The sequence below is a fragment of the Rhinoraja longicauda genome, chromosome 32 (assembly GCF_053455715.1).
Source record: "Rhinoraja longicauda isolate Sanriku21f chromosome 32, sRhiLon1.1, whole genome shotgun sequence".
NCBI classification, from domain to species: domain Eukaryota; kingdom Metazoa; phylum Chordata; class Chondrichthyes; order Rajiformes; family Arhynchobatidae; genus Rhinoraja; species Rhinoraja longicauda.
The window spans coordinates 29,055,574-29,068,698 of NC_135984.1; the positions used below are offsets into that span (position 1 = coordinate 29,055,574).

Sequence of the window (13,125 nt, forward strand, 5' to 3'; positions counted from 1 at the left end):
CCGGATTATGCCCAGACATACCTACCATTGTTGTTCCACCGGCTTCTCTGCTAGGGTATCTTTCCAGTCAACTCTGGCCATCTCCTCTCTCATGCCTCCTTAGTCCCCCTTACTCCAGCATTTTGTGTCTATCTTCGGTTTAAATCAGCATCTGCAGTTCCTTCCTACATCTGTCACTTGCCAGGCTTTGATCCACCCTAAACTCCCTTTTCCAGCCTGCTTTCCCTGCTCCATCAGTCTGAAGACGGGTCCCAATCCAAAATATTGTCTGTCAACTCATTCACAGATGCTGCCTGAGCCGCTGAGTTACTCCCGCACTTTGTATTTTCCTCGTGATTCCAGCATCTACAGTTCTCTGCGTCTCCGGGGGTTTCAGGAGAATCCACTCTACCCAGAAACTGATGTAAATTTGGAAAAACAAGCAAAGATACATTTAAGAAACTAAATTAGCATCTGGTGAGAGTTGACAAAGTTCAAAGAGGAAGGCTAGATGATTAACACTAACCTTCCATGAACACGGCCAATGACAGCACCAGGCGGTCCATGCCCACAGGGATCTTGAGTGAGGAGTACGTGAGGATGTCTACGATGCCAGAGATGCCAAAGAACAGGTACATGGTGCTGTGCTGCCAGTTCATCAGTTTGACCCAGGATTGTCTGTCCTGGCTCAGTAAGTGAAGGTGGGGTCCATCTGGGACAAACTGCTCAGCTAGAATTCCTAGAGATAACATAAGTAGAAAGGGCAAAGATAAGCTTACCCACGTCCACTTTTTGGTGCACATTTCCAGCAAACCTGAAGCAATAATGAGCACCTCACTTTAACTGTATGGGAAACCTCTCTTGCTTTGTCCCCAGCTACTGAGAGCTGGGAGATGGCAGCCCCTCAGGGCCAACAAACTCTGGGCCATCTGTTTGGCCGTGCAGATGTGCTCACTGTGGTTAGCCAGGATATTAACCAGGAGGTCTCCTACAGAGCCAAATTCAGACTGGTGGCAGAAAGTCAATCGCACTGACCACAACGTCACACCTCACCTCCTCACCTATTGCAGGAGTGGAGCTAATCTTCAGAACCAGCAGGAAATTGTTCCACGGACAGTCACTACAGAAGCCCAGCCAACCCCAGCAGTGGCGCTGCAGTGTGCAGGTGATGCTTGTGTTTAGCATGCTCAATGGCCAGGCTAGGCCAGCACAGTGGCACAGCTGGTAGAGCAATGGCCTAACAACACCAGAGACACAGGTTCAATCCTGACCTTGGGTGTTGTCTGTCTTCAAAATCCGCTGCCTGTGAGGGCACAGAAGCACCCAAAGAAGGTAATTGACTGGTGCTGGTTATCAGAGTGACTGTGGTGACTGAGTGTGTCTCTGCTCCTGAAAGCAGCCTTCAAGGATATCTTCAGCAGCCTGGAGTCATGTTAATAGCTCTTTAGGGGCGGCACAGTTGTGCAGTTAATAGGGTTGCTGCTTCACAACACTAGAAACCCAGGTTCAATCCTGACCTTGGGTGCTGTCTGTGTGAAATGTGCACGTTCTCCCGGTCTCAGTTGCTGATTGAGTTTGTGGGTTAATTGGTCTTTTGAAATTGCCATGATTGTGTAGGAAGTGAGATAATTGGTGTTGATGGTCAGCATGGATTCCATGAGCCAAAGGGCTGTGTCTTTCAATTTGATTCAATTCAATGGCATTCTAACTACATGCAGAACTTTGGACCAGCTTTCCCGCAGTCAGATGACGGGCATTACCTGTAGGTGGGTGTTTCAACAGGAACTTCGAAGACCAGTGTTACAGATGATTGACATCTCTGGGGCTCACATGACACAAATGCTAGTGAAAGGCCAGAGTAGCAGAGAAAATAAAATGGCTCCAATTGATGTAATTAGTGGGCAACTCTTGTCAGAATGAGCACACTACACTGGTGAAAAGATACCCTCACATGATGACTGTACTAACAGTGGACTCACAAACTGGAATATTGACCTTTTGTTAGGCAGATTCTTGGTATTTGCTTCCACTCCAGTTTTGCGTGTTTGACGTAGCTAATGAGGCCAATGTGGCAAGCACCGGCAGTGGTTTAGTTTTTTTAGTTGAGAGATACAGGTCCTTCAGCCCACCGAGTCCACACCAACCAGCGCTTGCAGCACCGGAGACCCCGGTTCGATCCCGACTACGGGTGCTGTCTGTACAGAGTTTGTACATTCACCCCGTGACTTGCGTGGGTTTTCTTCGAGACCTTCGGGTTCCTCCCACACTCCAAAGATATGTTTGGAGTGTGGGAGGAACTCGAAGATCTCGGAGAAAACCCACGCAAGTCACGGGGTGAATGTACAAACTCTGTACACACAGTATCCGTAGTCGGGATCGAACCCGGGTCTCCGGCGCTGCAAGCACTGTAAGGCAGCATCTACCGCTGCGCCACGGTGGCCGCCCATGGTTCGTGGGGCTGGTGGGTGGGTGAATCGTGAGGTGGGACGCTCCATCCACCATTGACACAGAGGCTTGTGTGTGCTCCCACTGCATGCACTCCTGGTTCTCAATGACATCCCCACTGTACCTTCTGCACTTTGATCTTCAGAAGGGATGTTACATTTCTTCGAGGAGGCTTTGAGCATATCCTTTTTGTGTGGGCACATGGTAATCTCTTCTCAGAACCATTCTGGGAGTCTACTATTAAACATGCAAACACCATGCTCTGCCCAACACAGCCAACTGTGGTATTCCTTCAGTGCCTGAAGATGTCTGTCATAGGTTGTCCAGATCCAATAAGCATTCAGGAAGGCAGGAATCTCTGCTGCCTGACAGACTACGAGTTTTGTGCCATGACTGTTGTCATCACAATCAATGAAAGATCACGCTGGTGAATTTGTGGAAGACACTGGTTCAACGGCCTCATTAGCTGAGTCACGGTGCATGTCACAATCTTAGTTTGGTCACCGTGACAAGGGCTTGAAGGTTGTCCTATCATTCAGTTATAGAGTCATAGAGTGATACAGTGTGGAAACAGGCACTTCGGCCTAACTTGCCCATAACGGCCAACATTTCCCAGCTACACTGGTCCCAACTGCCAGCATTTGGTCCATATCCCTCCAAAACTGTCGTACCCATGTACCCGACTAACTGTTTCTTAACTGTTTATAGATGAGGCTCTCACTAGGGTCTCTTCTACATCCCGCAGCTCCGCTCTTGCTCCCCCTCCCCCCACTCGCAACAAGGACAGAATCCCCCTCGTTCTCACCTTCCACCCCACCAGCCAGCGGATCCAACATATCATCCACTAACATTTCCGTCACCTACAACGGGACCCCACCACTGGCCATATCTTCCCATCCCCTCCCCTCTCTGCGTTCCGCAGAGACCATTCCCTCCGTAACTCTCTGGTCCACTCGTCCCTTCCTACCCAAACCACCCCAACCCCGGGCACTTTCCCCTGCAACCGCACGAGATGCAACACCTGTCCCTTGACCTCCCCCCTCAACTCCATCCAAGGACCCAAACAGTCTTTCCAGGTGAGACAAAGGTTCATCTGCACCTCCTCCAACCTCATCTATTGCATCCGCTGCTCTAGATGTCAACTTATTTACATCGGCAAAACCAAGCGCAGGCTCGGCGATCGCTTCGCTGAACACCTGCGCTCTCCAAACTGATCTCCCGGTGGCCGAGCACTTCAACTCCCCCTCCCATTCCCAGTCTGACCTTTCTGTCATGGGCCTCCTCCAGTGCCATAGTGAGGCCCACCGGAAATTGGAGGAACAGCAACTCATATTTCGCCTGGGCAGTTTGCAGCCCAGTGGTATGAACATCGACTTCTCCAAATTTAGATAGTTCCTCTGTCCCTCCCTTCCCCTCCTCCTTCCCAGATCTCCCATTATCTTCCTGTCTCCACCTATATCCTTCCTTTGTCCCGCCCCCCTGACATCAGTCTGAAGAAGGGTCTCGACCCGAAACGTCACCCATTCCTTCTCTCCCGAGATGCTGCCTGACCTGCTGAGTTACTCCAGCATTTTGTGAATAAAATAACTGTTTCTTAATGCCCATTCTCATCAATTATTCCTTCTGGCAGCATGTAATCATTCCAAGAGCTCAACAATACTCACCCACCACTGAGAAAACGGCCTTCACCACCCCTTCCACCAGCTCCGCTCGGTTGAAGCACAACCTGGAGCTCTTGGTTTTTCTTACTAAGAACTTGAGTGGATATTTCACAGACCACCACAGGCCAAAGAGCAGGAAGAAGCTGCCAGGAAGAGCGTGTCCTTTGAAGTTCGCCATTGATGTCCACACTGTAGAGCTGTACAGAAGCAGGATTACCTGGTTAGACCCTTGGTAGCAACGTTTTCTTGCACTCAGGCACTGACATTCCCATCGCTGATCAATCTTTTTTCTCCCATCCATCTACAGCAGTGAGCCTCTTCTGCCAATGGCAGATGGAGTTTAACCCGACCAAGTGCAAGGTGTTTGAGGTGTTGCACTTAGGGAAGTGAGATGTAAAGGGAAACTATCCGGCTAAAGGCACCACTGATGCACAAAGGGATCTTGGGGTCCAAGTCCAGGGAGAGTTGCAAGAGTATAGAGTGGTTCAGAAGGTGTATGGTGTGCTTGCCCTCCTCAGTCAGAGCAATGAGCAGAAGAATCAGAAAGTCATATTACAGCTTTATAGGACTTTGGTTAGGTGGTTTCAGAGTATTATTTGCAGCTTGTGGGGGCAGAAGAAGTTGAGCCTACATTAGAGGATTTTAGCCATAAGGAGTTGTCTGGAGCAAAGTCCCCTGCATGACAGCTGATTTTGTCCAAAGAGCCAGAAAGAATGTAGAATCTATCGTGTCTCTCATGGCGGATCAACGTGAGTGGTTTCAGCTCTAGAGACGTAATCAAAGTATGGACATAATAGAACTGTAAGAAATGATAAAAGCCATAAACAGAGTAGATGGTCAGAACTTATTTTCCCCAGGGTGAAAATGTCAAACACCAATGGCATAGTTTTAAGGCCAATGCAGGAACATTCAATGGAGTTGTGCAGGACAAGGTTTGTTTTACACAGAGATTGGTTGGTACCTGGAATGCGCTCCAGGAGTGGTGGTGGAAACATCTGTGGCCTTTTATAGGCTTTTAGATAGGCACACGGATATGCAGAGGAGATTAGTTTAACTTGGCATTATTTGGACACTGACATTGTGGGGAGAAGGATCTATTCCTGTGCTGTAATGTTCTATGCCATGTGACTTTACCCACATACTCCCTTACATACTCACGTAACATTACATACTCCCTGGGCTGTAATGTTCTATGCCATGTGACTTTACCCACATACTCCCAATAACATTTGTTATAATGGAACTAATTTGGTCCTAACTACAACAAGAACAGAAAATACTTGACATACCTGGCAGATCAAATGCCATTTTGTGGAGAGAGAAAAACATGGTTAATGTTTTAAGTCAATGATCCTTCTGCTGCTCAACCTGTTGAGTATCTCCAAAAAAAACGCGCAAAGTGCTGGAGAATCGCCAACATTTTCTGCTTTCATTGCAGTTTCTTACCCTGGTCGTGAAATTTCTGGTCCTGACTATGTCTGCCACTGACTGGAAGATCTGAATATCTTTTGATCCGGTCCCTCGCTGGTCACTCACTTTTCCAGGTATGCCGCTGCCTTCTCAAACCCTGAACGCGACACTTCCTTGTAAGAACCAGAAGAAATCTATCCTTGTTCCGTCTGGGAGGGGAGCGAGACCAGAGTTGCATGACAGAGGAGGCACAGGTGAGAGACCCATCCACAGGTGAGAGACCCATCCACAGGTGAGAGACCCATCCACAGTGGAGGCACAGGTGAGAGACCCATCCACAGGTGAGAGACCCATCCACAGAGGAGGCACAGGTGAGAGACCCATCCACAGATGAGAGACCCATCCACAGTGAAGGCACAGGTGAGAGACCCATCCACAGGTGAGAGACCCATCCACAGAGGAGGCACAGGTGAGAGACCCATCCACAGTGGAGGCACAGGTGAGAGACCCATCCACAGGTGAGAGACCCATCCACAGAGGAGGCACAGGTGAGAGACCCATCCACAGTGGTGAGGGGGGAAACCAAGTTTACTGAAGAAAGAGGACATCTTGGATGGCCCGGAGTGGAAAGCTACATCTTGGGAGCAGATTTAGATTTTACTTTAGTGATATACCATGGAAACAGGCCCACTGAGTCCGTGACGACCAGCGATCACCCTGCACAATAGCTCTATCCTTCACTCTAGGGACAATTTACAATTTTACCAAAGCCAATTGACCTACAAACCTGCACATCTTTGGAGTGTGGGAGGAAACCGGAGCTCCCGGAGAAAACCCACGCAGACACGGGGAGAACGTACAAACTCTGTACAGACAGCACCTGTAGTTAGGATGAAACCCGGGTCTCTGATGCTGTGATACAGCAACTCTACCACTGCGCCACCGTGCTGCACATAACTAAGCTAGCAATCTAATCATTTTGCAAATCCATTCATTGCCTCTCCAAACATGACCTTTACGTTACCTTCACTATGTTGGCCTCTTTTCCCATCATTCTTGAATGCAATGATACAGAGAAACTGAAAGTGATGGCATCCTTGGAAGGGGCAGGAGGTGTGTAGTCAAGATAACTGTGGGAGTCTTTGGGTTTGTAGTAGACTTCAGTACATGTTATGTTCCCTGTGATGGAGAGACAGAAATCGAGGAAGGGGAGAAAGGTGACAGACAGTCTAAGTGAATTTGAGGAAGGGTGGAAGTTAGTAATAAAGTTGTTGATATCAACAGTCTGCAAGAGTTGGAGGATCATGCCTGGTGTATGTTTGGAACAAGGAGCGATTAACGTAACCAAAAGGCAATTCACTTGTACTGTACACTGCACATTGGAATGGATCGTAACGCACAGCATGGGTCCCTCAGCTCTCAGCACAGATTTACACTAATCCCCCTATTCTACCCACATCATTCCCTCCCCCTCCCCCCCCCCCCCCCCATATTCAAGCACTCATGCAGTAGGATCAATTGATACAGAGTAAATATTAGGGACCTGGGATGTGTTGTAGTAAAGGCAGATTGAGGGGTACAGGAACATAATTCGATTAAGATAGTTACACCGGTGGAAAGGATGGTGAAGAAGGCATTTGACACACCTGATTTCACCAGGCAGGGTATTGTCTAAATATGCCACCACTTTCAGGGATCTATATATTTGTACCCCTGGGTCTCACAGTTCTCCATTGCCATGCCATTTACTGTGGTCCTTGGGTTACTTTCCCAGATGATCTAGATCCGGTTGTAATCTTATAAAACCGTGTTCACTGTCCACTATACCACCAGTCTAGGTGGCATCCGCAAACATATTAATCATGCCAACTACATTTTCATCCAAATCGTTAATATAGTTGACGAACAACAGTGGACCCATCTGTGTGGTAGACAATTGGTCCAGGCCTCTAATCTGAAAAACAACTCACCAATTCCTACCACCAAGCCAATTTTGTATCCCGTTCGCTAGCTCATACTGCATCCCGTGTGATGCAGCCTTCCTGACAAGCCCAATCATGTAGGACCTTGTCAAAGACCTTGCTCAAGTCCACATGGACAGTGTCCACCATCTTACCTACATCAATCTTCTTGCTTTCAAAAAGCTCAATCACACTTGTGAGACAGACAAAGCCACACGGACTATTCCTAATCAGTCCTTCCCTTTCCAAATGATCCTGTTTCTCAGAATCCACCCAGTATCTTGCCCACCACCGTTGCCAGGCTCACTGGCCTGTAGTTCCCAGGCTCATCCTTGCACCCCATCTTAAATAAAAAAACAATAGTCACCTGTAGGTTTTCCGGTACCTCGCCAGTGGTATTAAAGATGATACAAATATCTCTGCTAGGGCCCCTGCAATCCCCTCCCTGGCTTCCCATTATGTCCGAGAATACACTTGGTCATGCCTCGAGGACTTATCCACCTTAATGCACTTTTCAGACAACCGGCTCCTCCTCTTTTGCAATGTGGATGTCTTTCAAGATATCACTGTTCTATTTCCTGAAATCCTTAGCTTCCATGATCTTTTCCACATAAGATACAGAAGAGAACTATTCATTTCAGACTGTCACCTGGCTCCACTCATAGATAACCACATTGATCCTGAAGAAGGGTCTCGACCCGAAACGTCACCCATTCCTTCTCTCCCGAGATGCTGCCTGACCTGCTGAGTTACTCCAGCATTTTGTGAATAAAAACCTTCGATTTGTACCAGCATGTGCAGTTATCTTCTTATACTACTTGTGATCCTTAATGGGGCTTGTTGCCCTTTTGCTCAATTATAGAATCTCCATGATCTGCCAAAAGCTAACTCGTGGTCTCTTTTTGCCCTTGTAATTCCCCTCTTCAGTAAACTCCTACATTCTGTTTACTCTTCAAAGGATTTGCTTGATTCAGCTGCATCAACTCCTCAACCCCTTCCAAACTCTCACTGTTTAAGAAAAGCTCTGCCCTTGTATGTTTTGCCTGCATTATATTCTATCAGCCACAGTCTTGCCCTCATTTCTTTTGTTGGTACTTATAACTTGTTTTGTCTCCAGATTTTCCCAGTTGTAACCCGATGAACATGAAGTATTGACTGTTTCCTTCCCCACATGCTGCTTGGCCTGCCATGTATGGTGGCTTCCCTAAAGAGTCAACATTGCTTTTTGATTCAGTGTGCTCTCTAATCCAATCTGTTGCCAACGATTTTTTGTTGTAACTGTACCAGAAAATACATCAACATACAAGATATAAATAAATTATATCATTTTATATCGATCAATTATACCAACATGCATCGTTGGGGGTTGCGTTCATCAGCAGCCTGTGTGTGTGGAGCAGACCAGCAAACAGCGTAGCATGTCATTTTGGACTGCACTGTCCTCCATCCCCCTGGTGGAGGGGTAGACCTCACGGCCCTTGACAACAGCACATTGCACTGGCTACAGCGCATGGAGGGCGGCACATAATTTCTGCTGCCTCAAACGCAAGAAGAAGAATTATACAAGTAACACCCCCCCCCCCCCCCCCCCCCGTTACAGAGTTTGTCTATCTGGAAAATGGCCTATATTGTAACAAAACTGCGCCATCTACGTAGACAAGAAAAAAGAGAAAACGAGTGTTGATTTATTGATCTTCTTTTCACACATACCCTGTGAGTGTTTACTTGACCCTAATGGGAGTAACCCAACGGCTGCCTGCAAAGGTAGATGTAGTCATTCTTGAGCAATCTAGATACTAACTATCCCTAATATTTGCTTTTTCCAATCTATTAGCAAACAAAAGCCTCCCTTTACTTTCCTGCAGCTAGTTGGGGTTGCAATGATTTTATAAAACACCACTATCAGCAGATCTGTAAACAATCTACATTGCATTCTCTGTTCTGCCACACTCCGACTTGCTTTTGCTTCCAGCATCCACGCCATGATACCTTCTCCTGTAATATCTTCTCCTGCACCTGTAATATCACTCTGAATATTTCTTCAAATTCCCAGTCTTACTTAAGGTCTCTTAACTGGGAATATTTAATTCTAAATGAAGCCAGTTTCTACCCTGGTCTCCACAATGACCACTATACACTGGTGCAGAACCTGTGTTTCTAAGTTACTGTAGTTTGGACACAAACTCTTCTGCCCACTAAGTCTACACCGACCATGAATCACGTTCACATTAGTTCTATGTTATCCCACTTCCTTATCCACTTCCAACACACTGGGGGCAATTTACAGAGGCCAATTAACCAACAAACCCACATGTCTTTGGGATGTGGGAGGAAACCGGGGAACCTGGTACACAGTCACAGGGAGAAGTTACAAGCTCCACACAGACACAATGTAAGACCACACCGAGGTCAGGATCGAACCTGGGTCTCTGGCATTGAGGTAACAACTCGACCTGCTGCACCATTGTTAATGAATTCATTTCCTAGCATATATTTTGTGTGCTAATGAAAAGATCAGTGCGGGATAATAATCCCCTTCTAACAATGTAAACATAATTTCCTGACATTTTAACATTTGTGTTTTACTTTTAGAAGCTGTGATATTATTAATTAGCATAAAATGATGTGTTGCCACTTAAAATTTCATAATTTCAATAAATAAACACTTTGTTTGCCACTTTCTGAATACAAATAATCCTTCAAGTTTCGAGTTGTGCACTTTTCCATGTACGTAAATTTTGTTCTCAACCTGGAGAGTTGATATGTTTTGTGCCTTAAGGTTGCGTGTCTTTAGTTGGTTTGTAGTGCAAAGTTCCCTCTCAGCCTCTCCCTGACATTATTGATTTATTGACATATTTCTCAGAATGGGATGAACTTTGTCCCCAGCCTGTTGCTGCCCATCCTGGTGCCACGGGTTGTTTATCATTGTTGTGTTTTAAATGAACAGGTGGGGATACAGCGCTCCAATATCATTTCCCATTGCTGACGATGGTGGTGCAGCCATTAGTGCTGCTGTCTTACAGCCTTGTTTGTTCAGCATGCAAACAGGCTGTTTGGCCCATCGAGTCTATTCCGGCCATGATGCCTATGCACACTAAGTCCATGTTAGAGATGTTTCCTTCCGTTTATTTTCCATTTAAGTAGCTGCCCCAGCTCCTTTTAAATGCTGTAATTGTATCTGCCTTTACCAGAACCCCAGGCAGCTTGTTCCATATCGTCCCATTCGACATTGTGCGCTCTCTCCCTCTCCCCCTTCCTCCCTCCTCCTCCTCTCTCCCTCCCTCTCTCCCTCCCTCTCTCTTTCTCTCTCTCTCTGAAATAAATATAAAATGGGAATGTGTGAGAGAGATTCCCTGCTACAATTAACATTCCCTACGAAACGATCACACATAATCCAATCTGTTAAATCAACAGGAGTAACCCTGCTCCCACCATGATATGATGCCTGGATTAGAGGGCATTAGATCCAATGAGAGCTTTGACAAACTTGGATTGTTTCTTCTCGAACCCCGAAGATTGAGGTGCAACCCGATAGAGGTATATAAAATTATGAGAGGTAGACTGGGTGGAAATGTCAAAGATTAGAGGAGATAGCTGTAAAGTTGTGTGGCCAATTGTTTCTTCACACAGGAAAGCGTTGCTAGGGGTGGTGTTCGAGGCCAGAGTGGTGTTTTAGAGGTTTTTAGAGCACCTGGATATGTCGGGAATGGAGGGATTTGAATCATGTGTAGGCAGAGAAGATTAGTTTATCTTGGCGTTTTATGTTCAGCACAATGTGGGTGAAAGAGCCTGTTCCGTGATGTTTAGTATCCAGTCCATATTACAACACTGTGTGTGTGTGTCCATCTCACTCCTCTCTCACCACACGTAATCCAGTCCCCTGGCTGAGATCACAGCAGCACCTTTGGGGCTTTGAACCCTGCCCCTCCTCACAAACATTGCTCAATATCAACAACCTGGATCTTTCGGAAAGCTCCTCAAGTTGAAAAGAGATTGTTTTTTATAAAATAGTTATTTGCCCTGGTACATTGTATTTACCCTCAAACAAAAATCATTCTAACCACACAAGTCCATGGTTCTGTTTACACAGGCACATTCCCCATTCTTGTCTCTGCTAAAATTAATGTACTGCAGCTTATGATGAATTGTCCGCTTTAATATAATTTTCATGAGTTCTTGTTTTTGTTTTCAGATACAAACAAAAATAAGGCGTAGTTATGAAACTTACTGCGGAGTTTGGAATCCTTGGTTCACTAACCTGAGGCTCACATTCCTGGGTCACAAGCCGCTCGTAGTTTATTCAGACTCACTCACACCGGGTCAACTTCCACACTGCAAAGTCAGGAGTTTACCGAACTTCCGTGCAATGTCTGCTCCTTCTGATTTGCTAATTTCCTCAAAAGCCTTGAGATCTCCGTGAGTTTCACAACAGGTGCGTGGACTCCAGCGTATACCTGTCACCCTGCCACTCCCTGATCTTGGCTACATGAAGCACTGCCACTCGCCGGCATGGGCTGACATCGCACCCAAAACCACCCGCACCAGTTCACAACCACACACTTCAACCATTAAACCTATTTCCTTCACTTCTCATCACATTTGTTTGCCACGCTGATGAAATTCTTCCTGGTGTCTTATTAAAATGTTACATTCATTATATGGTCCACAGTGAGGTTATTGCCATAAGCACAGACACCGCGAGCTACAGTTACAATGCAAATCTCGAAAAATAGGCGGCCAGTTAGCAAATAAAACAGCAACAAGGAGTCTGCTGGAGGAACTCAGCGGGTCGAGCAGCATTTGTGGGGAGAAAGGAAACGTCAATATTTTGCGGTACATAAGTAGGGACAGATGTTGGCTTACAGCCAACCCTCTGAGTTCACCTCGCTGCTCAATAAGATTGTGAATGATCCGATCCGATCTCAAGAGATTTAAAATAACCTGTGCATTTTGGCCTTCAATGTGGTCGGCATTTGAGCCACTGCAACTCTCTAGGGTTCCAAAGGTTTACATTCTTGTGAACAAAACCCAGCTGCTCTCTAATTTAAATAGTTGATGGTTCATCCCTAATTCTAAAACGTTATTCCTTAGTACATGTATAATGGTCTTCTTTCGTTACAAGCAGAAGGGGACCATTAGGCTCATTGAACACTGTCAGCTCTCAACTGTCCATCAATCCCACTCTCCCCTGTTTTTGCTGCAGTCAGAGAGTCAGACAGTGAGGAAATAGATCCTTCAGCCCAACTTGTCCACATCGGCCAACGTGTCCCAGCTACACTAGTCCCACCTGCCTGCACTTGGTCCATATCCCTCCAAACCTGTATCTTTTGAAGTGTTTCTTAAACTTTGGGATAGTCCCAGCCTCAACTATCTCCTCTGGCAGCTTGCTTCATACACCCACCAAAAGGTTACAGCTTGGATTCCTATTAACCTCAAACCTATGTCCTCTGGTCCTCAATTCACCTACTCTGGGCAAAAGACTCTGTGCATCTACCTGATCTATTCCTCTCATGATTCAATACACCTCTATAAGATCACGTCTCATTCTCCTGCGCTCCAAGGAATAGAGTCCCAGGCTTCTCAACCTTTCGCTATAGCTCAGATCCTCTAGTCCTGGCAACTTTTGTTTCAATCTCTTACCTTGCGGGAGATGCGACTGTTTTCTGGAT

General features: G+C 46.4%; 1 protein-coding gene across 1 annotated transcript in view; it reads right to left on the reverse strand.

Moving 5' to 3' along the window:
* Positions 1–11,927, reverse strand: part of tmem45b (transmembrane protein 45B) — a 30,269-nt gene extending 18,342 nt beyond the window's left edge. The window contains exons 1-3 of the mRNA XM_078426774.1: positions 11,715–11,927; positions 4,089–4,282; positions 506–718 (exon numbers count right to left, since the gene is read on the reverse strand). Coding sequence (XP_078282900.1) covers positions 506–718; positions 4,089–4,263 — 388 coding nt within the window. The 5' untranslated portion in view covers positions 4,264–4,282; positions 11,715–11,927. The remainder of the gene's footprint in view (positions 1–505; positions 719–4,088; positions 4,283–11,714) is intronic.
* Between the last annotated feature and the right edge of the window lie 1,198 nt (positions 11,928–13,125).